This window comes from Nerophis lumbriciformis, linkage group LG38 (assembly GCF_033978685.3).
Source record: "Nerophis lumbriciformis linkage group LG38, RoL_Nlum_v2.1, whole genome shotgun sequence".
Taxonomy (NCBI): Eukaryota; Metazoa; Chordata; class Actinopteri; order Syngnathiformes; family Syngnathidae; genus Nerophis; species Nerophis lumbriciformis.
Window position 1 is genome coordinate 17038713 of NC_084585.2, and position 27730 is coordinate 17066442.

The 27730-nt window shown below is 41.0% G+C and overlaps 1 protein-coding gene across 1 annotated transcript; it reads left to right on the top strand.

Annotated features, from left to right (window-relative positions):
* Positions 1–381: 381 nt before the first annotated feature.
* slc26a6l1 (solute carrier family 26 member 6, like 1) lies at positions 382–27726 on the top strand. Its single transcript, XM_061932175.2, has 19 exons — positions 382–865; positions 1039–1178; positions 1251–1361; positions 4255–4430; positions 4490–4654; positions 8108–8260; positions 8528–8610; positions 14922–15069; positions 15151–15264; positions 19384–19461; positions 19547–19642; positions 19724–19830; positions 21496–21565; positions 21640–21732; positions 22065–22175; positions 22261–22638; positions 22727–22781; positions 22881–23026; positions 27539–27726. Exons 1-19 carry the CDS (start codon positions 726–728, stop codon positions 27563–27565), a joined length of 2391 nt encoding a protein of 796 aa, XP_061788159.2. The 5' UTR covers positions 382–725; the 3' UTR covers positions 27566–27726.
* The last annotated feature ends 4 nt before the right edge of the window (positions 27727–27730 follow it).

Sequence of the window (27730 nt, forward strand, 5' to 3'; positions counted from 1 at the left end):
ACCTGTGTTTTGGTGGCAAACATACTGTGAGGGTTGGAGGGTTTGAGTGCCAAAGGGGGAGAATAGCTTTTTTAAAGCATTAGTCCACAAATTATATTTGTTATGAAACTAGAAAACATTATTTATGAAATAATCACTTTAATATGAGTTGTTTGTATCCCATGCACAGAGCTTTGGAATGACTATAATGACCGGCTCTGTTAGGACTCAGATTTCATGAGTGCATTTTACTAAAGAGCCAGTACACAGTATGCTCACATGTTCACCAAAACAGAGCTTGCATTAGTTTTTTCTAACAGATCGGAACATGTTTTATTATGTTTTGAGTCACGTGCTGCATGTTGTTGGACACCATCTGCCCTGTCCTGGAGAGGCCCTCTATTAATACTTGACCACAGCGGTTTGAACCTGAAGATGACAATGCACGGTTCATTAGTCTTAGTTTTGCTTTTGAATGGAAAACAAGCAGGATGCATAAACACCTGTCAAACAACCATTAAAACCCAACTCGAGTTAATTTTTTCCCTTTTTTGGACCATAATTACATGCTTTGTTTATTATTATCGTGTCACTGTGATTACTAGTCTAACTGTTCTGCCTTCAACATCCTATTCAGGGTTAACCATTAAGCACCCTGATATACATACACCAATAAAGATCCAATTTTCAGTTGACACTTTAGAAGTATAAAGGAACGCTTAGAACTATCTTGTAAAAACGGCATAATGGACTCAAGATACAGACATGGCAAATACAGTATTGACAGGGAGGTACTGGATGAGCAGAGACTGGAGGAGTTAACACAAAGAAAACCATATGCTGACACTCAACTGTCTGTGGTTGACCAACTAAAAGATTCCATGAGGTAAAACACACTTCATTGTATAATTTCAGTGATTATTTGACTATATTGATAAGGCATATATTTAAAGTTAAAGTAACAATGATTGTCTCACACACACATTAGGTGTGGCAAAATTATTCTCTGCATTTGACCCATCACCCTTGATCATATGTTTAACATTATGTCTATTGCAGGTGTACTCTACCCAGACTGAAAAGAGGTGTGTTGAGCACCTTTCCTGTGTTGTATTGGCTGCCCAAATACTCAATCTGGGATTATGGCATGCCAGATCTCATCTCTGGTATTAGTGTGGGAATAATGCATCTACCACAAGGTAGATCAGACAATGCTAATACATTTTAAGGCATTCTTGAATTTGCATTTTGATAACTGTCTTTACCCACAGGTATGGCGTATGCATTATTGGCTTCCCTGCCTCCTGTGTTTGGCCTCTACACTTCCCTCTACCCAGCTCTAGTTTATTTCTTTTTCGGAACGTCACGTCATATTTCCATAGGTGAGTAGAAAGATTAATAGAGATAATTGTAATAATGTATGTCCAAAATGCAACCTGGGGGCCATTTGTTGTCTGCAGCTTGTTTATTATTGGCCCTGGAATATTTGCTATAGGTATAATAAACACTGCCCAAATTCGAAATAGAACTGGAAATGACCTAAATCGCCCAAAAATGGGCAACTATTTGTTTGTCTTAATGTAGCTAGTAGAGATGCGCAGATAGGCAATTATTTCATCCGCAACCGCATCAGAAAGTCGTCAACCATCCGCCATCCACCCGATGTAACATTTGATCAGACCTGCACCCGCCCGCCATCCGCCCGCACCCGCCCGTTGTTATATACAGTATCTAATATAGACGATGCAAGGCATTAGTGAGGCATACCTGCCAACTACTCCGGTTTTCCCGTAATTCGTACGGTTTTCATCAACCTATTCCGGTTTACGGTTGCAGTGATAAAAAATACGGTTTTTCATTAATTAAAAAAAAAAAAAGGGTGAAAACTACGCGAATTGCACCTTGTGCAGACAAGATTTTTCGATCGGACACGGAGGAATTAGCGATGTAAAAGACCATGTTGGGACAAAAAAAACACAAGTCTAATGCCGTTGCTAGCGATACAAGTGGAAAACTTTCAACGTTTTTCGTCGCCCAAACAGATTCTTTGGATGTGATAAATGCCGAAGTTTTATTTACGGAGGCAATAATTGAGCATGGACTTCCAATCGCACTGGCTGATCACATGGGACAGTTAAATGTTTGTAATGCAACCTTTAAAAATCATTACGCGGTGATCGCGGTCCCAAAAATAAACTTTTCTTGCATGATAATGTCCAGAAAAACTCGCTTTATATTACTATAGAGTCCTTTTAACGAATGAGTTTGATGGTTTATCACAAACCTTAAATGAAAGAAGTCCTTTGTTCTCCTGCACCATGCATGCACTTTGGCCTTGCTTCGTGTTTGGTGCGCAATCTTGTCGGCTGTATTTCACAGCACGTCTTTGACAACTTGAAGTGGCATAAAACATTTAAAACAAGTCCAAGTTGAAGAAATCTTGTTAAATGTTGACAGCATAACTACCAAAATACAGAAGTATGTCTTTAATATTTTTGCAGTGCTATTTCTGTTGAAAAGTTAAAATGATTACATTAGAGATGTGATATGCCACTTTTCAAGTGTCTGATGGCTTAAATTAATTTTCATAAATTTTTCATATTTTGAATTCTTTTGAAAGGCTTACAAAAAAACTACATTTGAATTGTAATTCCATGCTATTGACAGGACTATTAATTTTAATGAAGTTAGCTTACCATGTTTACAGTATGATAATTGTGATAGAAATGTGAATTTTAGGCACAGAATATTTTTTACAATTGAACAAGGCAGTAGATTATACAAGCTTGGACAGAAAGTTAATAATGACACCAATGGAATTGTTTAGTACTGTTTTACCATTTGTTTACTGTAAAAAGTGTTTATACTGTTTATACTTTCAATTAACAAATTGAAGTCTTGTGAAAGGTTGACAGGATAACTGGCATTAACTATTGAAGTTAGCTTACAGAATAAACATGTCAATCAACCCATATGATTTTTGCTGTAATATTTTTGTTTTGAAAAGTCACTGTGACTGATAGAAAAGTGATGGTTTTAGCAACATTTTAACCTGTCTGAATGCTAATAATCATTTTGCGTCGGGGGGCGAAGCCCTGAACCCTCCACCAGGACTTTGTCCTGGACCTACCGGGGCCTGCGGCCCTTGGACCCTGGCTACTAGGTTTTTCTGATTTCAAAAGTTGGCAGGTATGGTGAGGTTATAAAGCTTTTGCCTGTTAAAGAAAGGAGACTGATCCAATGCAGTACAGACATTCGCGTGCCACGCTGTCACGACCCAGACGCACACCAGTGCGCAATCATATGGGAGCCGCGCTGAGCGCACCTCCAAGCGCGTCTCGCTGCCGGTGACGGCCGGGTATGGGCCCGACGCTCCAGCGCCATCCATTTTCAGGGCTAGTTGATTCGGCAGGTGGGTTGTTTCACACTCCTTAGCGGGTTCCGACTTCCATGGCCACCGTCCTGCTCTCTATATCAACCAGGGTGAGCCCCACCCCTTTCGTGAGCGCACTGCGCGCGGAGTGACCCCTGTTACGCGCCCCCGGCAACAGGGGTGGCGGGCAGGTAAGCTGCGCGGGCGGAGCGCGCGGAGTGACCCCTGTTACGAGCCCCCGGCCACGGGGGTGGCGGGCAGGTAAGCTGCTTACCTGCTGCGCGTGACGCCGGCCGTGGCGAAGGCGGACGAGGCGGGGTGTCGGTGCGCTGGGCGCGGTGGTGACCCTGGACGTGCGTCGGGCCCTTCTCGCGGATCGCCTCAGCTACGGCTCCCGGTGGGGCCCTCTCGGGGGAAGGGGCCTCGGTCCCGGACCCCGGCGAGGCGTCCCTTCTCCGCTCCGTAAAAGTGTCCATCTCTTTTCTTTTTTTCTTCTGTTGTGGCATATGCTGCAGGTGCCTGCTCGTTTTTCGTATGTGGGTAACAACATTTAACTATGTATATATATTTCCGAATTGGTTTAACTGCCACCCGCCTGAATCTATTTAAAATCTAATTTTTTTTTATTTCAATCGCCCGACCCGACCCGACCCGCGGATAAAATCTAATTTTTTTAAATTTCATCCGCCCGGACTCCGCGGTTGTGCCCGCAAACCGCGCATCTCTAGTAGCTAGTGTTTTTCTTAACATTTATTCAATAGTTTAGCATACCTTGACCTACACTGGCATTATATTAGCACGTATGTTTATTAAATTAAAATGTGAATAATACACAACCCTTATTTTTTCAATATGCAGCTTTAAGTGGAAAAGTTTAGACACCTCTGATTTATTGTGTTCAGGTACATTTGCTGTGCTCAGCATCATGGTAGGCAGTGTGACCGAGAGACTTGCTCCAGATATTGCTTTCCTTCAAATGAATGGGACAAATATCACTGTTGAGGTGGACATATCTGCACGGGACTCATACAGGCTGCAGGTGGCGGCTGCTACTACTGTTCTGGCAGGACTTATTCAGGTATGGCAACAGATTTGAAAATGCCCGCTTTAGTTCAACACCAGTATGTTTGTGTTCAGGTTGTGCTGGGTTTTGTCAAGTTTGGTTTTGTGGGAATGTACTTCTCTGAACCGCTGGTGCGGGCATACACAACAGCTGCTGCAGCCCATGCAGTGGCGTCTCAGCTGAAATACATCTTTGGAGTGTCGCCAACACGCTTTAATGGGCCCCTTTCGCTGGTGTATGTAAGTACCAGCAAAACACTGTTTCTTACCTTTTTGTGTTATAGTAAAGACAACTGCACTAAGACCTATTGTGAGTAAATTCGCTTTTAGAGGGCCATGCATACTTCTATTGGACATTGTCACTTTTCCATCTATAAAAGAGTTACTATTCAAGCAAATTTAATACATGTTCAGTATACAAGTCTTTGTATGATTTGTTTTGTTACACGATAAGACTACCACCTACTGCCACCCTTTTCCGGGCGAGAACCATAGACTCAGACTTGGATGTGCTGATTCTCATCCCAATCGCTTCACACTCTGGTGCGAACCGATGCAGTGAGAGCTGAAAATCCTGGCCAGATGAAGTCAGCAGGACCACATCATCTGCAAAAAGCAGATACCTAATCCTGCAGCCACCAAACCGGATCCTTGATTGCGCATTGAAATTCTGTCCATAAAAGTTATGAACAGAATCAGTGAAAAAGGGCTGCCCTGGCGGGAGGCCAACCCTCACTAGAAACGGGCCTGATTTACTTAATTACCGACTTAATGTGGACCAAGCTCTGACACGATCATACGGTGAGCGTACTACCACAATCAGGCAGTCTGGTACCCCATACTCTGAGTACTTCCCACAGGCCCTCCCGAGGGACATGGTCGAATGCCTTCTTCAAATCCACAAAGCCCATGTAGACTGGTTGGGAAAACTCCTATGCACCTTCGAGGACCCCACAAAGAGTATAAAGCTTGTCCACAGTTCTACGACCACGATGAAAACCACGCTGCTCCTCCTGAATACAAGGTCGACTACCCGACGTAGCCTCCTCTCCTTCATGTTCAAAGTTCTTCCGCAGGTTTTAATTGAAACTTTCTCTGACGGGAGACTCTGCTAGACATTCCCAGCAGACCCTCACAATGCATTTGGGTCTGCCAGATCTGACCGGCATCCTCCCCCACCATCGCAACCCACTCATCATCAGGTGGTGATTGGTAGAAAACTCTGCCCCTCTCTTCACCCGAGTGTCCAAAACATTAGACCGCAAAGCCGATGATACAACTACAAAGTCGATCATCAATGCAGCCTAGGGTGTCCTGGTGCCAAGTGCATATATGGACACCCTTATGTTTGAACATGGTGTTTGTTATGAATACTCTGTGACGTGCACAAAAATCCAAAAACAAAACACCACTAGAGTTCAGTTGACACGGCCGTTTCTCCCAATCACGCCTCTCCAGCTTTCACTGTCGTTGCCAATGTGAGAGTTGGAGTCCCCCAGCAAAACAAGGGAATCACCTTGGAGAGCACTCTCCAGTACTCTTCTACTGAATCTTAAAAGGGCGGGTACTCTGAACTGCTGTTTTGTGCGTAAGCGCAAACAACAGTCAGGACCCTTTCCCCCAACCTTGTCTTCTGGGTTAAACTCCAACTTGCAGAGTCTGAGCCGCGGGGCAACAAGTATTGCCACCCCCAACTATCACCTCTCAGTGCTTGCAACGCCAGTGTGGAAGAGAGTCCAGCCCCTTTTGAGAGGACTGGTTCCAATGCCCTTGCATCTAGCCGGAACTTCTCCACATCGCGCACCAGCTCAGGCTCTTTCCCCACCAGCGAGGTGACGTTCCACATCCCAAAAGCTAGCTTCTGTAGCCGAGGATCAGTGTCAATCCTTAAAGGGAAATGCTTTTTTGGGGGAAAATTTTGCTTATTATTCACAATCCTTATGTGAGACAGCACACATGTTTTTTCCTCTTTTTTGTGCATTCTATCTTTTAAATAAACGCTAGCAAACGTCAGCTAGCAATGGAGGTAATGAACTTTGCTCTATTTAGTCCAGAATGCACTCTACAAAACATCCAAAAACGTCCATGTCATATTTACGTATTTAACTAATTTCAAGAATAAGACACCACATTAATTTGTTCACTATTTCTTTCAACAACTACTACTACTAATCATGGCAGACTTCATAAGAGACAACAACAAATACTTTGGGACAAATGATGACCCGGAACATTGTATTTTTGAGCCTGAACATATGGAGGATGTGCTTCAAGTTATAGAAGCTGAGTGATAAGCCGATCCAGTAAGCAGCAGTATTGCTAAGTGCTAAACCAGAAGTACAAACTACATACATAATAAAACAATGGATTACTGTACAGTGTCTGTTCTTAGTAGAATGCCGACTGATGGGATGTTTATGTCTTCCCGTTTGGATTAAGAATTTATTAACAAGCAGCTTTTTGTGTCTTTCTTGCAATCTGTGGGTATGAGTTGATTGTCAAAGTTGACCAATTTTCGGTTTATGGCCACAACTTTCTACTATACAAATGAGAACATGACTTTTAATCTAGAATGAACTTTTTCAAACTCAGAGATGATGCAGCAGCTCACCGGCTCACTGGCAATTGCTGCAAAAGCTACTTACCTCTCTGTGATAACAGTACAGCTAAAAGTAGTTCCTCGGCTTTAGCGCTTATAATAACAGTACAATACTTGGTTAATATGCAGTTTACGACATGTAAATGGAATATTGTTGCATTTTTTGGATGTTTTTTTTAGAGGGCTGTATGTGCGCAATAAATTACTCCCGATAGCTGCATTGTTCGCCACCTCGCATTTTGTCGTATATTACAAATTAGAATGCATAAAAAAAGAAAGACACATGTTCTTGTCTTACTTAGGAATTGCGAATGACAGGCAAAATTCCCAAAAAATCCTATCAAAACACTTCGCCACGTTTGGCGTACTACTTGACTTCTTGACCATCGCGTTGTAGCACTGTTTGCACAAAGGCTTATCAACATGCTTTGGCTTTTCCTCAAAGGCTAATTACCTCCAAACAACACTTTGGATGTTTTTCTCTTTGACTCTTGCTTTGGCCTTTTTACAGCAACACTGGCCATATTCTACTAATATTTTTGCACTACTTTTACACACACACACACAGAGAGAGAGAGAGAGAGAGAGAGAGAGAGAGAGAGAGAGAGAGAGAGAGAGAGAGAGAGAGAGAGAGAGAGAGAGAGAGAGGAGAGAGAGAGAGAGAGAGAGAGAGAGAGAGAGAGAGAGAGAGAGAGAGAGAGAGAGAGAGAGAGAGAGAGAGAGAGAGAGAGAGAGAGAGAGAGAGAGAGAGAGAGAGAGAGAGAGAGAGAGAGAGAGAGAGAGAGAGAGAGAGAGAGAGAGAGAGAGAGAGAGAGAGAGAGAGAGAGAGAGAGAGAGAGAGAGAGAGAGAGAGAGAGAGAGAGAGATATGCCGCGTCGTCTGGGGGTCGAGGTGTAGTAATAACAGTGACAATGTTTTAGGATCCAAACCATTTTGAGTATACATATAGTACTATCCTATATTACAGAGATACACAAAATGTATTAAATACTTTCACAATATAACTAAAAATGTACTGGAATTTAGAAAACATGCCATAAATGAATGTCTTTGTTGAGTAATAATGTTTGTTTATTTTTATTTTTTATGTTCAGACCTTAAAGGATGTTTGCCTCTTGCTGCCACAGACCCATCTCCCCACGCTGGCCGTCAGCGCCGTGTCCATGGTTTTTCTGATTGCGGCAAAAGAGCTCAACTCTTTTCTGAGCCCAAAGCTGCCAGTTCCCATCCCAGTGGAGCTCATCACAGTCAGTTGACACGCTTCCTGGAGTCTTTATGTTAGCGCATCAGCGCTTTTAGGCTGACGCTGATGGTGCTCCCTGAGAAAGTGCACACACACACGCAGTGAAAACAAGAAGCTGAGTCAGCAATAGCAACATGAGTCTTCACATTTGTGCACTTGACAGCAACAATACCTTAATAATTAACTCCTCATTCAGAATATGATTAACCAGGTTTATAATGAGTGATGATTCTAATGGTTGCAAAATGTATTTTATATGTGGTTGTTGCAGATTGTGGCAGCAACTTTGATATCAAACTATGGTCACTTGAACAGTAACTACACGGTCCCAGTTGTAGGGGAAATTCCGAATGGGTAAGCGCCTTCCATTCACTTTTCATTACAGTGAAACCTCGATTTACAATCTTAATTGTTCCTTGAACAGGTTTCGTAAATTGAAAAGTGTGTATAGTGAAGCGAATTCTTCCATAAGAAACAATGTAAATATGAATTATGGGTTCCAGCCTCGACAAAAGTCGATCAATCAATCAATCAAAGTTTATTTATATAGCCCTTAATCACAAGTGTCTCAAAGAGGTGCAAAAGCCACAACGACATTCTCAGCTCAGATCCCACATCAGGGCAAGAACAAACTCAACCCAATGGGAACTACGAGAAACCTTGAAAGAGACCGCAGATAATCTGGAGAACGAACAGAAAACGCTCTAAATCCTGCAGACTGTTTTGGGGGTCTGGGAATCACTAATAAGCCGGAGTTCTTTGAACACAGATTTCTGGGCGGGACATATGGTACAATACAATCAGCAAGATAGGATGGAGCTAGACCATATAGTATTTTATAAGTAAGTAGTAAAACCTTAAATTTGCATCTTAAGTGCACTGGAAGCCAGTGCAGGTGAGCCAGTATAGGCATAATATGATCAAACTTTCTTGTTCCTGTCAAGTCTAGCAGCCGCATTTTGTACCAAATGTAATCTTTTAATGCTAGACATAGGGAGACCCAAAAAGAATATGTTACAGTAATCGAGACAAGGCGTAACAAACGCATGGATATTGATCTCAGCGTCGGTGGTGGACAAAATGGGACGAATTTTAGCGATATTGCGGAGATGAAAGAAGGCCGTTTTAGTAACACTCTTAATGTGTGACTCAAATGAGAGAGTTAGGTCGAAGATAAAAGCGAGATTCTTTACCGAGTCGTTTTGTGTGATTGTTTTGATGTCAAATGTTAAGGTGGTATTATTAAATAGGTGCCGGTGTCTGGCAGGACCGACAATCAGCATTTCCGTTTTCTTAGCGTTAAATTGCAAAAAGTTGCTGGACATCCATTGTTTAATTTCATTTAGACACGTCTCCAGGTGACTACAATCTGGCGTGTTGATCAGCTTTAGGGACTTGACATGCCCCATGTAAAGTTGAGTGTCATTAGCATAACGGTGAAAGCTAACACTGTATTTGCTTATGATGTCACCTCACGGCAGCATGTACATGCTGAAGAGTGCTGGGCCAAGAAGCGAACCCAGTGGAACTCAGCACATTACCTTAAGATACTCTGAGGTTACATTGTTATGGGAGACGCACTGCATCCTGTCAGTAAGATAGGAGTTAAACCAAGAAAAGACTCAGTCTGACATACCAATACATGTTTTGATACGTTCTAATAAAATGTTATGATCAACGGTATCGGAAGCACCGCTAAGATCAAGTAGCAGCAACATTGATGATGCATCAGCATTTATAGTAGCAATAGATAATTAGTCATTTTTGCGAGGGCTGTCTCCGTAGAATGATTTGCCCTTTGCGTTCCAGCTTTCTACATGATAGTTTAAGAGTTCTGGCTTTTTCTGTAAACCAAGGGCCGTTTTTAGCTTTAGCGGTGCTATACTATCAATGGTTTTGTGCAGGGCATCGTTAAAGTTGTTAGTGAGGTTATAGATAAAGCCCACATAATTCCAGAGGTGGGTAGTAACGCGCTACATTTACTCCGTTACATCTACTTGAGTAACTTTTGGGATAAATTGTACTTCTAAGAGTAGTTTTAATGCAACATACTTTTACTTTTACTTGAGTATATTTATGGAGAAGAAACGCTACTTTTACTCCGCTCCATTTATCTACATTCAGCTCTCTACTCGCTACTGATTTTTATCGATCTGTTAATACACGCTTTGTTTGTTTTGGTTTGTCAGACAGACCTTCAAAGTAGGATCTATCGCATGCCTGCGTTTCACCAATCAAATGCAGTCACTGGTGGCGTTTGACTCCGTTTCACCAATCAAACAGAGCCAGGCGGTCACATGATTAACAAGCTTAAGCTTACATGAACTCAACGTCAAATTTGAGGAAGCACATCGCGGTAAGTAACCTTAGTAGATAATTTGGCTGTCACCGTAGGCTGATGTTAGCTTCCCTGCTATGAATCACTGTCAAATGTACATCGTGTGGGGACATTTATTAACGCACTGCGGCCTCATAGACACACAAGCACAGTCGCACACACACACACACACACACACACACACACACACACACACACACACACACTCACACACACTCACACACACACACACACGCAGCCCACACCTATCAGTTTATGGTTTGCGTAAAGGCTAACCTTTTATTTTCCTTTGTAATCTCTGCCTACTGAGCCTATGGTGCTGTTAAGTTATTGTGGCTCAATTTGCCTTAATTTTTTATGTTAATGTCTTATTATTTAATATATATGATTGTTTTAGTTGCTTAAGAGGTATTCCTGGCTCTGAATTTGCTCATTGCTATTTTCATGTTTTTGTGCATTATTTGTTGCCGTCATCATTAAACGAACAGGTTACTGATCAGTTACTCAGTACTTGAGTAGTTTTTTTCACAACATACTTTTTACTTTTACTCAAGTAAATATTTGGGTGACTACTCCTTACTTTTACTTGAGTAATAAATCTCTAAAGTAACAGTACCCTTACTTGAGTACAATTTCTGGCTACTCTACCCACCTCTGCATAATTCTGGAATGGCGCCATTACTGAAGGCAGTAGGCCAGCAAGAGTCATAGTTGTGACAGCATTAATGTTGTGGCTGCTAAAGCAGTGGTTATTAGTAGCTTGATGAGTCAGAACTTTGAATTTTATAAGGTAATGATCGGACATTACTTTAGTGTACGGGAGTACCATAACTTTGGAGGTGGTGAGACCCCGGACAAGGACGAGGTCTATCGTATTACCGTTGCGATGCGTGGGTTCATTTATTATTTGTGTAAGACCACAGCTATCAGTTATAGTCTGGAGTGCCACGCACGGAGGGTCTGACGGGATATTCATATGGATATTAAATCCTTCATTATAATTATATTATCTGCATGCGTCACTAGATCAGCGACAAATTCTGAAAATTCACTGATAAATTCCGAGTAGGGCTCAGGGGGGCGATCGATAACAGCCAGATAGAGAGGTAGCGGTGTGACAGACCTCATAGTAAGCACCTCAAATGATTTATATTTATTACTTAGGTTAGGGGCAAGGTTAAGGTTTTCATTGGATAGTAGTGCGACTCCTCCACCCCTTTTAAGGGGATGGGCAATATGTTCATTCGTACAGTTAGAAGGAGATGCCTCGTTAAGTGGAAAAAATTCATCTGGTTTTAGCCAGGTTTCGCTGAGACCAATGACGATTGACCAATGATTGTTGTCTCTAATGACCTCATTACCTAATAACGTTTTGGGAGACAATGATCTGATGTTTAAGAAGCCCATATTATAGGTAGTGGGCTGTTTTGAGGAATTATTTATAATGGTATCCGTAGTACTGATATTAATAACGTTACATTTATTGTGTGCAGTGCGCCTTAAATAAGTTCGATCACATCTAGGAATTGATATGATGGGGATGTTGAGATTATTTACTTGGTGCTGCGATAGATTGAAAGCGTCATAATTTGACCACCTCAGTAGAGCATGTTCACCTCTGGCACAGTCAGTACAGAAAAAACATTGTGAGTTGTGTATTATTCTATGAGAAATGTTGCGTGCAGGAATTTTCCAGCCTGGCGCTGGTTAGTTCTAGCTTAACTCACTCCTCACCCGGACTAACAGACACTGTAATTGCCTGTGTCCGATCTTGCTCTAGTGTAGTTAGTCAAGCTTGACTTACATATTGGTCTGTATTTCTAGATAGAGTGATGGCGGGTTCCCGATTAGGGTGAAGGCCGTCCCTCGTCAGCAAGCCCGGTTGCCCCAGATAGAGGGCCAATTATCAATAAACGTTAGTCCCTGTTCTCTACAAAAACTAGCCAGCCACTTGTTAAGCGAGACTAATCTTCTATACCTCTCATCATTGTCTCTCGCAGGCAGGGTGCCAGAGACAAGTACTTGATGCCTGGACATCTTTCTCGCAAGATTAAAAATCCTAGCTATGTTCGTCTATGTAATCTCTGACTGTCTCATCCTCGTGTCATTGGAGCCAACGTGTACAACTATGTTCTCGTAGCTAGTGGTGCGATTAGCCTGTCAAACGTGTTTATTAGGCCTGTTGCGAGTTAGGTGTCAGGTGCTCTGGCCCCGGGAATACACTTAATTATGGCTGGTTTACTAAGCTGTATGTTTCGGGTGATGGAGTCCCCTATGGCTAAGGTGAGGTGCCCGGTCGACTGGGGTGTAGGACTAGCTAAAGGGCTAAATCTATTATGTGTCTCAACCGGTTCACTGTGGCTTGTAGGCTACTTAGGGCTGCTACAAGCTGGGCTAGTCAGCTCGCTGCAGCTAACGCGAGCAAGTGTGTCCACAGCCTCTCAAGTTACGAAATTACTCTGCTCTAATTGGTGGACACGGTCCTCTAGTACAGTATTTTTTAACCACTGTGCCACGGCACAACTGTGAGATACAGTCTGGTGTGCCGTGGGAGATTATCTAATTTCACCTGTTTTGGTTAAACATATTTTTTGCAAACCAGTAATTATAGTCTGCAAATTATGTGATGTTTTTGAGTGTCGGTGCTGTCTAGAGCTCGGCAGAGTAACCGTGTAATACTCTTCCATATCAGTAGGTGGCAGCCGGTAGCTAATTGCTTTGTAGATGTCGGAAACAGCGGTAGTCAGTGTGCAGGTCAAAAGGTGTCTAATGTATAAACCAAAAATAAACAAAAGATGAGTGCCCCTAAGAAAAGGCATTGAAGCTTAGGGAAGGCTATGCAAAACGAAACTAAAACTGAACTGGCTACAAAGTAAACAAAAACAGAATGGTGGACGACAGCAAAGACTTACTGTCGAGCAAATACGGCGTCCACAATGTACATCTGAACATGACATGACAATCAACAATGTCACCACAAAGAAGGATAAAAACAACTGAAATATTCTTAATTGCTAAAACAAAGTAGATGTGGGAAATATCGCTCAAAGGAAGACATGAAACTGCTACAGGAAAATACCAAAAAAAGAGAAAAAGCCACCAAAATAGGAGCGCAAGAGAAGAACTAAAACACTACACACAGGAAAACAGCAAAAAACTCAAAATAAGTCACGGTGTGATGTGACAGTACACCTACTTTTAGACAAGAGATATATTGATGCATGGTTGGTTATGGTTTAAAGTCATATCCAACAATTGCAACAACAACTTTTTACTGTCAACTGAATTTAGTTTTTTAATGATTTCTGCTGGTAGTGTGCCTCCGGATTTTTTCACTGCAAAAAATGTGCCTTGGCTCAAATAACGTTGAAAAACACTGCTCTAGTAAGTCCAACCTATCCATGAGAACGGTGCACGAAGAGCAGAGAACTATACTCGCATTTCTTTCACCTTGTCGAGTTCTTGCTGTCTTCGGAGAAGTGAGGGAGCAGATGCCTTCGGAACGTAGCTGCCTTCGCCACGACAAGCATAGCTTCATTAGCTTAGCAGCCAGCTAGCTGATAAGACTAATAAATATGTTTGAGAAGGAATAAAGAAAGCTGTAAACCAATTAGAAGCACACAGATGGAACGATAATACAGAGCTTTTTAGCAGCAGCAGCGAGCAGTCGCTCACGCTCTGAGAACACGGCAAACAGGAAACAGGAAAAAAAAGTCTCTATTTTAGTTAAGGTTTGTACACTTTGAACACAATATAAAGTGCTATATAGTATTGTATATTAAACAAACATAACAAAGATGTGATGAATAACTATCTCTTTATTAACAAGCTAAAACAACAACAGGCACACATAAAAATCCTTAACTTTACCAACCATATTCTTACGATAATAAACATTTAAAAAGTAAAGTCCACTTACAGTACATTAACATTGGCAAAGGAGCCGACAGCGGGGCAGAAGGGGTGGGGGTGGTGGTTTGGGCCGTGAATGTGTGTGTTCTCTTGGAAGAGGCACCGCTAAACGAGAGGTATAAAAAAGTCTGATCTCATCACAATTAAAATCGTGTGTAGTACAAAACCTGCCTCCTCAATGCGTTCAATATGTGCAAGCACAACATTGCTGCCAGAGGGACACAAAATTAATGAATGAAGCGTTTGTACACAGAGACATGGTTTGCACACAGAGGCATACTTGTCTTGATCTAAAACTGTGTTAACTGAAAAGTTCTGAAATAGAGGGGTTCTTAATCGAGGTTCCACTGTACTTTTTTTCAATCATAACTCCATCTTCTGACACATTTCTATCGCATCCTTATTTGCTCACCAGCCTTAGTGCACCCAGAGTGCCAGACGTTAGCCTTTTTAGTGAAGTTATTGGTGATGCGTTTGCACTGGCCCTCGTTGCCTATGCCATATCCATTTCACTCGGAAAAACATTTGCACTCAAGCACGGATACACAGTGGACAGCAACCAGGTGACCCAGACTTTCATTAGTAGTTTCTATAGATATTGTCTTTTTTTATTAACTATTATCAACATTTCTCCTCTGCTGCAGGAGCTGGTGGCCCTGGGTCTTAGCAATACGGTGGGGGGCTTCTTCCAGTGCTACGCTGTATGTGCCTCCATGTCTCGGAGTCTCATTCAGGAGAGCACCGGTGGGAAAACACAAGTAAGTGGTTTAAAGTAGTCGTGTCTATATATTGTCGATAGTATTCCACAAAAGTGAGTACACTTTTCATAGCTTCTTAAGGAATGATACCGTAGAAATGAAACTTTGATATAACTTCACCATTAGCTTCCTCAGCAACGCATGTGTCATCTTGCAGGTCTTGGGCTCGTTATCATATTGGCTTTACAGTGTCTCAGTACATGTTGGAATTAATGTTTTCCCTCAATGAACCTGTGCCAGTCGTACTCATGCCCCAAAGGTACTAAACGTAACCACTCCATCACCTTCATCTATTGCTTCCTCAGCAAGGCACTTGTAATCTTGGTTTGGGCTCTTTATCACATTGAAATGCAGCTGTGAGGCCCACGGAACTTGTCTCTGAATGTACTCATTCATCCAGATCATTGTCATCTCAGGGCATTCAATTGATCGCAACTGGACTGTTTGGTTTGTCTTAGAAGATGTTTCGCCGCTCATCCGAGTAGGCTTCAAAAAGTGCTCATAGACATAGATTGGTCAGTCCAAAATAGTCGGAATCCCCCGCGTAAGCATTTCATTCAGTTGTAAACAAATGGCATTCTGGTCACCTTCTGTGACCAAAATGTTTCTAATTCCTGTTATTTGTTGGAGGCTAAATTACAGATTATTTTAGGAATGGTTGAAAGGACGGTGTTGTATGTGGGACACAGGTGGTGTGTCAGACCACCCCCTCTGTTCAGGGATGGTTTTTCTTTTTCTCCCCTCACTCCTCTTCCGTACCATCCGTCCTCCCTGTCCAGAATCTGTACATTTTTGTTCTCAAAGGAGTGCTGTTTTTCCCTGAGGTGCAGGTAGACACTGAGTCGTGGCCTGAAGAGTTTGCCCGTCTATGCTGTGCCAATTGTCGGCTTAGTGGTTATTTTGTTTCCCCAATATATGAATCAGTGCATTTATCATTACACTGGATAGCATACACCAGATTGTTTTTGTGGGTGTGGGGTGTTCGGTCTTTAGAATGCACCAGTCTCTGTCTCAGGGTGTTGCCTGGTTTGAAGTGTACTTGGATGTTGTGTTGGTTAAAAATTATTCTGAGTTTCTCAGATAGACCTGATACATATGGAATGTTGCAATTCATGATTACCTTCACTGAACCACAGCTCCCCAATGCCAGCAGCACTTATGTATCCCTATGTATCTTCCTTTACCATGCTTGACTGTAGGCAAGACACACTTATCTTAGCAGTCACGTCTTTGCCAGATATTTAAGCAATAATTGTTGTCTTGACTTATTATCAGTACAGTGGATCATAAAATCTACACTGCTGTACATGCAGTGATTGGCAAGCTACTTGGAAAATGTAGTAGGCTACAAGTTATTCTTGATTAAATGTAGCTAAACTACACGGCAAAAGTAGCTTGCTACATTATATAAATGTAGCTTACCACAACTTTCCACCAAACAAGAGAAAAAAATGCTCAGATTGTTTATTAAAATATACACTAGGTAGAAACATGACCTTTGTCTGGCTTTTTAACATTCATTTTGAATTGCGTACCTTGTACAAAATGACAGGAAAAAACACAGGAAATAAATTAAATAAAAAGCAGTGAATCAATAATGATAAATAAACACAATAATATATACTCTAATGGAGACTTTTCAGCACAAGATAAAATTACTGTTTTAACAAAAACCAGAGTGGCAAAATGAAAATAACCTGGCCAAAGGAACAAAATATTTGTCTCACAAGAAACATGAAAGGGGAATTGTAATTTTTTGGAATTCTGCCTATCGTTCACAATCATTATGAAAGACATGACGACGGATGGATTTTTTTTTTAATGCATTCTGACTTGTAAATAAACATTAATAAATGTCAGCTTACACCGGAGCCAATGGGACGTCTTCTATTCCGCCCAAAAAACCCAATAAATAACTATCCAAAAAGCGCCAAAAATACTCAATTTACATGTCATGACTTGAATTTTAACAAAGTATTATTGATATGTTACTATAAGCGCTAACGCAGGCAAACTATAACGGCACCGTGATCACCAGTTTATGCTGCTATGTTTACATCATTGAGTGGTCAGCTGCTGCTTCCTCGCTTCCCTGCTGCTTGGAAGTTTATTGTAGATCATTAATCATGCAGCTCACTTTGATAGAAAAAGGCTGAGGTAAATTCCAATAAGTTGGTACATTTTGACAGCCAATTTAGACCTGGTAATGGCGAGAACGACATGAAAAGACGCTTGGCTCCACCTCCCTTTTCTTTGCGAGGATTATGAGCTATTCTTCATTTAAACAGGAATATAACAATATTCTATCAGTCAGCATCCTAGTGACAGCACGCCGTGTACAGTAAGTGATGTTTGTTTGGTGGCTCTCATGAAGTCTTAAATAATAATAATAATAATGTATTAGATTTTATATCACGCTTTTCTACTATTAGATACTCAAAGCGCTCGCAGAGAAGAGCAGTAATCAGTTATATTGTTGTTGGGGGAACATACGTTGTGATGTTTTTTAAATGAATGCTCGGCATATGCTTAAAATTAACGAAATATGTAAATATTACACCTTATTATATATGTGCTTGTTACTACATTACATATACAGGTATACTTACATAATGTATATAATACCTTAAAGGAGGTGTTTAGATGTTTTTTTAAGGGCTTTATAGGCAGAATATATCGACTCTCATAGGCTCCATTGTAAGCTGACTTTTGATCGCATTCATTTAATATTTAGAATAGTTGTGAACGATAGGCAACATTTTTTTTAAAGTCCACTAACCCCTTTAACAAACTCCATCTTTACAAGAACGGAAATCAATAAAACTGAACTTATTTAAAGTAAACATATTTTCCTGACTGTGCAACAGTCAAACATAATGACATTCCTCCCCAACTTCTACATTTTAAGTTATTATATAGGTAATAATGTTAATGTAACTGAGACTGTACATATCAAACTAAATGGCCCCAATAAGGGTCCATTACTATTAACTCATTTAGCAGGGGACACCCTACAACTTCTTCTGGGGGTACCTACACCCCACTGTATGTATTTATTTTAGAGTGCATTTTCTTTGGCCAAACCCTATAATGTTATTTATTTTCTCTGCCTCCAGTAAATAAAAACAGCGTTTATCTATAGCTTGACATACAAATAATGACTTGTGTGTTGTTTGGGAACAGTTGATAATAGCTATGTGCAGTAAAAAAATGTAACTCAACTCACCTTAATGTGCATTCTTAAATGTTTGTTCCATGTCGAGAGCAGTTTTGATTTAGGTTTACAAGGTACACAACTAAAATGAATGTTTTGGGCATTGTTTTATCCAAACGCATACATTTGTCCAAATGTGGTCATGTAGACACATTGTGGGTTTCCTGGATGTTGTCTACATTGCTAAAAGAAAAATCTAAGGAAGAGAATCCCTCTGCCATCTTCCACTAGTTTTTTGTTTTTTTTAATCGCCCGCTTGAATATTCCCCCTTCTCTTCTACGACTTCCTCGCCGTCATTTGGGATGTGCGTGTCTGTTGTGATTTCTGGTTTGATGTTGTGATTTCTGGTTTGATGACCCGCCCTATTTTGCTTCTGATTGGCCTGTCCGTAATATTTTTCCCTAATCTTAGCCAATCGTTACTCATCATATTAAACCAACCAATCATCATGGATTTTCTTATACGTAAACCAACCAATCATCATTGACTTTTCCTGTATATTTTTGTCCCCTGCCTGTGGAGTTGCAGTAGTCCCTTTCTCTCATTCTCTTCTCCCCCTCTCTTCTTTTGTAGCTTGTAGCTTTGTAGCTAAGCTACCCGCTGCACTGGTCTAAAAATAGCTAAGCTACGGAAATCGCTACTTGTTTAAAAAGTAGCGAAGCTTTTGCCAAGCTACTGGGAAATGTAGCATACCATTGTAGCTTCATTACATGTAAAGAGCTACTGCCCAATACTGTGTACAAGCTATACACTGACTACTATAAAGTACATCCAAGTTTCATTTTTAAAATATTGTCCTGAGAGAAGCTATAATAAAAAATGCTTGCTGAAATGTGAGGGCTGTACTCCGTTTAATGTTATGTCTATGTTGCACACCTTTATATCATTTCCTGTACTTTTGCAGATGGCTGGAATAGCATCAGCTGTAATTGTGTTGGTAACAATATTGAAACTTGGCCCCCTTTTCCAGGAGCTTCCAAAGGTTTCGTAGTTAACACAAATCATTTTCAATTGTTTAGTATGCCCTTTTTATGTCGCTCACCGTCGAGGAATAATTTATGTTTCAGGCTGTCTTGGCATCTATTGTCTTTGTAAATCTGAAGGGTATGTTCAAGCAGTACTCGGACGTTGTTACTCTCTGGAGGAGCAACAAAACCGATTTGGTAGGAGGACTGACATTTTTGGTAATGTTGAATCTGGAGACGCTTCATTAAATATTTATGTTGTGTCATACTTCCCCTCAGGTGTTGTGGCTGGTCACATGGGTGTCCACTCTGCTCTTTAATTTGGATCTGGGCCTTGCAGCATCCCTCATGTTTGCTTTGCTTACTGTGATCTTTAGGACGCAGTTGTAAGACTTTGGAAAGCATATTTTCTTACAATGATGTACATTGTTGGGAGCATCTTCCAATTTCTATTTGATCAAATCCTGACAGTGTCAATCAAAACCAGCATTATTAAGGGTGCACGATAAATATAGAATTATTGGGCCAATATTCGGAATTATGAAAACTCACCGATAAAACCATCCATCCATTTCCTACCGCTCCGATAAATCCAATAACATAAAAAAATAGCTTCAGTAACTAACATTTCAAAAATGCTCTAATTAGGCAAAAATACTGATACTGTACTGTGGGTGGATTGGAGTGAGCAAATCAAGCGCTCCATTTCTCCTACTTGCCGTGCTTTATGCTTGTCGTTACCTTCCCCTGAGCTCACTGTAATAAACATGACTTCTTCACTGTTTCAGTGAGAGGACTTTTCACCTGCTATTTGCACCAAATTGTTTGAAAACATTCCACAAGGAGGGAGAATACATTGTGCCTCAACACATCAAACCCTATCAGTCAGAAATGCCAGCATGGCCACGATGGTGTTTTGAAAGCCTACAAAGACGCCTGCTAAGGAAATTGCCCCAGACCCATCAGCATAGAAAGGCCCGGGACTTGTTCCTTCCGCCACTGCATTTAAAAACATATGCCTGAGACTAACCAAGGATTTAAGCGTTTTGTTATTTCATCATCTAAATCAGGGGTGTCAAACTCAAATACAGAGTTGGCCAAAATTTAAAACTGAACAAAGCCGTGGGCCAAGGTTGAACAAATTAACCTTTTAATAGGGACCCAAACAAGTTTTGCATTGAATATTGAACAAGCAAGGCTTATATAACTTTATAGTGACATGTGTTTGTCATTCTTGTTTAGTGTGGGTTCACAGTGTGGCGCATATTTGTAACAGTGTTAAAGTTGTTTATATGGCCACCCTCAGTGTAACCTGTATCGCTGTTGATCAAGTATGCGTTGCATTCACTTGTGTGTGCGTGCAGAAGCCGCACATATTATGTGACTGGGCTAGCATGCGGTGTTACCGCGGCACCGCCACTGTATATAATCGGTGGGCCAGCTCTAGTGTTAATTTGATATCGCCTCAAGGGCCAAGTGAAATGACACGGCAGGCCAATTTTGGCCCACAGGCCAGAGTTTGACACCCATGATCTAAATGACGGCACTGAACGACCATCATTGACTATACAGGCTTTTGTCAGGACAAATCTACAGGTGGACTTTGTCAAATCCATCTTTGTTTGAGTCTTTTACCTCCAGGTGTGCACAAACTATAATTAAATGTATGGTATGCTATGCTATGGTATGGTATGCTCTTTATTGTCATTGCACAAGTACAACAACATTTTATATTCACTACAAATACGTTCAAGATTAGACAAACAAGAACAGTAACGGTGATGGGTCGCCACTTATGGCGCCCCGTCAAAGGTGGGAAAAATGTTGGAGGTGGTGGAGGATGAGTTAAAAAAAAAAAGTCCATCTCAGACTAGGATCCGATTGGGGGATGGGGTACAAACAAAAATAAATTAGGTATTGAGAAGCAGAAAGTTATTGGTATCATCTTTTAAAATATATATTGTGCATCCCTAATTATAATTGTTGGTGCAACATTTTGGATGCAGCTCTTATATGTCATTAAATTGTGTAAATTGTTTCCCCGTTTCCAGGCCAACATACTCTATCCTGGGAAACGTTGACGGTTCAGAGCTGTATGTGGATATAGAGACACATAAAGAGGTAAAACAAACAATAGCTTCACTACACAGGAAAATGTAGCAAAGCATGTAAGTCATATTTTTTCTGTTTTGCAGGCAAGAGAGATTCCAGGTGTTATGATATTCCGCTCATCTGCTACGGTATATTTTGCTAATGCCGAGCTCTACCTAGGGGCATTAAAAGAAAAGGTTTGCTCATTTTATTAATAGACTAAGTTTGGCCTAGTCAGACTCTCCTTTAGAGAATATATAATACAGCAAGGGGCTCTCCTATTCTTCCAAAAAATATTTCCTGGAGCATATTTTGTAAAACCTGTTAATACTATCAACACAGGCACTAAAATTGATACATTTTGCCTTTAAACATAACTGAAGTTAGCTTAGCAGCTTTGAAAAAATTGTTTTCTTACACTTTAAATCTCCCGGACTAGACTTAATGAAGTCTTGACCTCAACCATTTCCGAATAATGTACCCTTGGTTTACAATTAGTTCTTGATCGTTTATCTTCTCTGTGTTTCAGAGTGGGCTAAACATTGGCAAAATGATTATCTATAAGAGGAGACAGGAGGCCAAAGAGAAGCGTAGACAAAAGAGAGCAGAAAGACGGGCAAAGAGACAAGCCAAGAGAGAGGTATGGATTGCTCACCTGGAAATGTCACCAGTACAAATAAAATAAATGCTCACAGTCAAGTAACATGTTGTATTTTGTCGCTCAGAGATGTGCTGAGCAAGCAACAGTGTTCTCTGTGGAGGAAGAAGCCAAGACGAGAGAGCGCACAGAGAAGGATGAACAGAACTGGGCCGAGCGAGAAAATGGCACAGTGTTTGTAAAACCCACTACATTAGACGATCAGTGTAGATGGGAATATTTGAAAGGAGTAGAGCCAGACAGCACCAGTTTAGGGTGGTTGTCCGTACAGATGGACGGGGATGCCACCACTCTGGGCTCCAGCAGTGAAGACACGCTGAGTCGGGACCTGGAGCGAATCTCCCTCGGGTCTCTGGGTAAATGGTCCTGGGACATCCACTCCATCATTCTTGACCTCTCCACGGCTAATTTCATCGACACTGTGGCCATCAAGACCATGAAAAATGTAGCTTTATTGATTATTTTCACCACATGGAGTACCATCAGCTCTCCAACTCCCTAATTACTAATTTAGCTCTAATGTGCATTGACAGATTTTTCAAGACTTCAGTGAGATCGATGTTGATGTCTACCTGGCAGGTTGTCAAGGTAAGTGTAACACGCGCAAATAATAGTGCTGGTAATCAGCCAGAGTTACCTATTAGTCCTAGTAGCTTTTGTATCTCAGTGCGCCTTTATTCTTTTCAGCTTCTGTGGTCCAACAACTAGAGCTTGGCCACTTTTTCTCAGAATCGATAACAAAGAGGCATCTCTTTGCATCTGTGCATGACGCCGTACTCTTCTGTCTGGACCATCGTGGAGCATCCTTATTCGGCAGATACGAGCGATCCCTGGTGTGTATGATGATTATTAGGCTTCCATTGTTATTCAATAGCTTGCTTATATCTTCATGTTTGCTTGTGCACATTTAGAGTAATTATTATAAACACATTAACCCCTTGTTTATTGCAGTTTATTGGCAGTTTAAAGGGGTCATATTATGATTTATATATATATATATATATATATATACTGTATATATATATATATATATATATATATATATATATATATATATATGATGTACATTCTTGGGAGCATCTTCCAATTTCTATTTTATCAAATCCTGACAGTGTCAATCAAAACCAGCATTATTAAGGGTGCACGATAAATATAGAATTATTGGGCCAATATTCGGAATTATGAAAACTCACCGATCAAACCATCCATCCATTTTCTACCGCTCCGATAAATCCAATAACATTAAAAAATAGCTTCAGTAACTAACATTTCAAAAATGCTCTAATTAAGCAAACATACTGATACTGTACTGTAGGTGGATTGGAGTGAGCAAATCAAGCGCTCCATTTATCCTACTTGCCGTGCTTTATACTTGTCGTTACCTTCCCCTGAGCTCACTGTAACAAACAGACTTCTTCACTGTTTCAGTGAGAGGACTTTTCACCTGCTTTTTGCACCAAATGGTTTGAAAACATTCCACAAGGAGGGAGAATACATTGTGCCTCAACACATCAAACCCTATCAGTCAGAAATGCCAGCATGGCCACGATGGTGTTTTGAAAGCCTACAAAGACGCCTGCTAAGGAAATTGCCCAGACCCATCAGCATAGTTTCCTTCCGCCACTGCATTTAAAAAAAAAAATATATATATATATATATATATATATATACACACACACAGCCCAAATATATACATACATATACACGCACAGATACATATATATTTATATATATATATATATATATATATATATATATATTAGGGCTGTTAAAGTTCACGGGATATTAACGCGTTAACTATAAATTCCTTTTAACGGCACTCATTTTTTTAATCGCACAATTAGCGCGCATGCCTCATTTTTGACCCTCGAGCGATTCCGTAGTGTGAGGAAGTTTAATGGCGTCCACTGCGTCCAGTCACTTTTGAGCCACAAGCGGAGAAATAGCAAGCAGAAATGCACAAAGAAAAGGTAACAATATGGAAATCCGATTTCCAAAGCCATGACAAGTCACAAGAACATTTAATCTTTAATCGCCGTGAGACAACATCACTGGAGCGAATGCACACTGGCGTGCTTTGCCACTAGCAGAGGGGAGGAGCTTCATGTCAGTGTTTACATAACAGTTGATTGCATTCATACCATAACATAACATGTAGCGTGTTACTGTAACTGCTTTAGTAAGATAGGGTAAAAGCTCAACAGAAAGGAATACATATATATTTTTTAATTTAATTAGTTTTTTGTCTTGTCCCCACAATTTTCCCTGTGTCTTATTATTTTCTTCTCTCTATCCCCTCCTGCTCCTTTCCGTTTGTGCCAAACACTAAATATATCCCAACATTTAATAAATTCAAATGCAAATAAGGCAACAAGAGAAGTATTCCACACTTCTCTATTGTAACGTACATCTGTACTTAAGATATGGGCATCTACATCAACAATATGATTTGCTTCAGCGGCTGGATAGGACATGGAAAATATATATACAAAATATACTGTACATACATAAATATATTTTTTTCCCTTTAACTTTGTACGTCCTGCAGGCCAGATTGTGGACGCTGGCGGGCTAGATATGGCCCGAGGGCCTTAGTTTGAGGACCACTGCATTAGACAATGAAGTTGAACAATTACATTATAACAAATCATTCTTAAGTTATTAGGTATACAGCTAGCACAGTTTGAAGAGTGAATATTTAGGTGTGTTCTTAAGGGATTTTGATTTTAATGCACATGGGGGTTATGTCATACCAGTCATATAGGAGTCCAAGAATACTGCAAAAAAGAGAATATGCACACTGTCAATAAACAAACCTGGACAGATTACAGAGTTAGACTCAAGGACTGGAGCCTAAAAGACCAGAACAAAGACAACATCTGCTAGAAAAGTGATTCTTAACCTTTTTGACCTCGGGGCCCAACTTTTCCACAGAGGCCCACTCCAATATTAACTCTGAATTAGAAATCTTACTCTTGATTTTAATCATATTCAATAATTATATCTATTACTTTAACACATGAATTTTAGGCTCAGGTCATGCAGGATTATTAGAAAAATACGTACGAAAAAATTAATTTACATACAATAAATAATCTAAGTTAGTAATGATTATGTTTCCTAACTAAACTGTCAATACAATTAAAGTGCAAATTAAATTACAGCTTCACCACTTTAGTAATACTTTTTGCTCTTAATAAGCTTCTTTATGACTTTAGCTCCAGACTTCTTCTGTTTGTGTGATCTTGTTATTACTGCCACAAGTGGTGGGAAAGTGTATAACAACTGATTACCACTGCGGTCCATAAGGACTACAGCTAAAAAAATTTTTTTGCAGCCCTTTTGGGAGCGCTCGCTGCCCAACAATGCCCAATAAGGTTAAGAAACACTGTGCTAGAAGACTCCAGAGCAGACAGAGCAGCATTTTATTTATTTTTATTTTTTTACTGTTATGCTGGATCAAATAACTTTATTGAATATATTAGACTTAGACAAACTTTAATGATCCACAAGGGAAATTGTTCAACACAGTAGCTCAGTTACAATGATGGAAAGTGTAAGAATGGAAAGAACAATGCAGGTATAAATAGACTAATATAGCGATAAAAAATCTAACATATATACAGATATATACATATGTGTACAGAATAATATATATACAGATATATTATATTATGTCAATAACATATATACCATGTACCATGTACAATATTACAGTATATACAGTATATGTGACAGCAGCCGCATAAAATAGAGAGTAGATCCAGCAGGAAATAGAAAATAGACATTATAAACAAAGAGAAGTAGCTAACATGTCAGGTAATAGGCAGATGTCATCCATTGCTGTATGGCGAGTGATTATACAGCTGGATGGAGTGTGGAATGAAGTAGTTCTTGAATCGCACAGTGCGGGAAGGAAGTTGGAGGAGCCTGTTGGAGTATGAACTCCGCTGTTCCTTAATTGTCAGGTGGAGTGGGTGGGCGGGATTGTCCATGATGGCCAGCAGTTTGTCCAGTGTCCTCCTGTCCCTCACTGACACAAACGCCTCCAACTGCGTGCCAAAAGTTTGGCCGGCTTTCCGGATCAGTTTATCAATCCGGTTTGAGTCCATTTTGCTGGTGCTGCTCCCCCAACAAACCACTGCAAAGTACAGTGCACTGGCCACAACAGACTGATAAAATATCTCCAACAGCTTGCTGCACACATTAAAGGACCTAAGCTTCCTCAGGAAAAATAGTCTGCTCATGCCCTTCTTGTAAACAGCTTTGCAGTTGTCCTTCCAGTCCAGTCTGCTGTTCAAGTAGACTCCCAGGTACTTGTACTGCTCCACTACTGCCACCGCCCGGCCCTGGATCTTGATGGGCTCCACTGGGGCCACTCTCTTCCTGAAGTCGATGACCAGCTCCTTGGTCTTGTCCACATTAAGGACCAGATGGTTCGCCTGAGACCACTCCACAAAGTCAGCGATCAATTCCCTTCCCTCTCTGACACACCCCACCACAGCAGAGTCGTCAGAGTATTTCTGCAGGTGGCAGGACCTGGAACTATACTGGAAGTCTGAGGTGTACAGGGTGAACAGGAAAGGAGACAGGACGGTCCCCTGTGGAGCACCTACACCACTGACCACAGTATCCGACAGGGAGCTCCCCAGTCGCACAAACTGGGGCATGTCAGACAAGTAATCAGTGACCCAGGAGACAATGAATGAACTGACACCCATCCTGAGCAACTTGTCACTCATCAGAATTGGCTGAATGGTGTTAAAGGCACTGGAGAAATCAAAAAACATGATCCTCACAGTGCCCCTCCCACCATCCAGGTGAGAGTGAGCATGATGCAGCAGGTAGATAACAGCATCGTCCACTCCTACATGGGGCTGATATGCAAACTGTAGAGGATCCAGGGAAGGAGCCACCAGTGGTCTCAGCTGATCCAGCACAAGTCTCTCGAGGACCTTCATGATCTGGGACGTCAGGGCAACAGGTCTGAAGTCATTTGAGCCCGATGGGATGGGCTTCTTGGGCACCGGCACTATGCAGGATGTTTTCCATAGCACTGGTATCTGTTCTAGCTTCAGACTCAGGTTGAAGATGGAGTGCAGGATCCCAGTTAGCTGAGCAGCGCAAGTCTTCAGGACCCAGGGGTTGACTCGGTCAGGGCCTGCTGACTTAGCTGGATTGACTCTCTCCAGCTGCTGTCTTACATGTCTTACATATATTATTAAACAAGAAGTTTCATTGTTTTACAGTGAAGAATTCTGAAATGACGTTGGGTCAGCTCTGACTGTTTTAAAAATTGTGACCCAGATACTTACCTGACCTGTGAATAAACCCTTTGCTTACAGGATATGGACGGAAGCACCAAACTTTAGGACGTGCAGAAGATGGAAAAGACCTCCTAATATCTGATGCAACATTTAGTGCAAGTATTTGCACGTTTATTAAACTAATGCAACACACACCGTATGGAGCATACATCCATGCGCTTTGATAATGTCACTGATAAATTCCAAACAGGACACAGAAGGTTGATTGAA

Excerpts from the sequence above, each read along its gene's own strand:
- slc26a6l1 (XM_061932175.2), top strand. The coding sequence starts at position 726 with ATGGACTCAAGATACAGACATGGCAAATACAGTATTGACAGGGAGGTA. Across the intron at positions 8,611-14,921 it reads GTAGGGGAAATTCCGAATGG|CCTTAGTGCACCCAGAGTGC; the intron begins GTAAGCGCCTTC and ends TTTGCTCACCAG. Across the intron at positions 19,462-19,546 it reads TTTTCCAGGAGCTTCCAAAG|GCTGTCTTGGCATCTATTGT; the intron begins GTTTCGTAGTTA and ends TTTATGTTTCAG.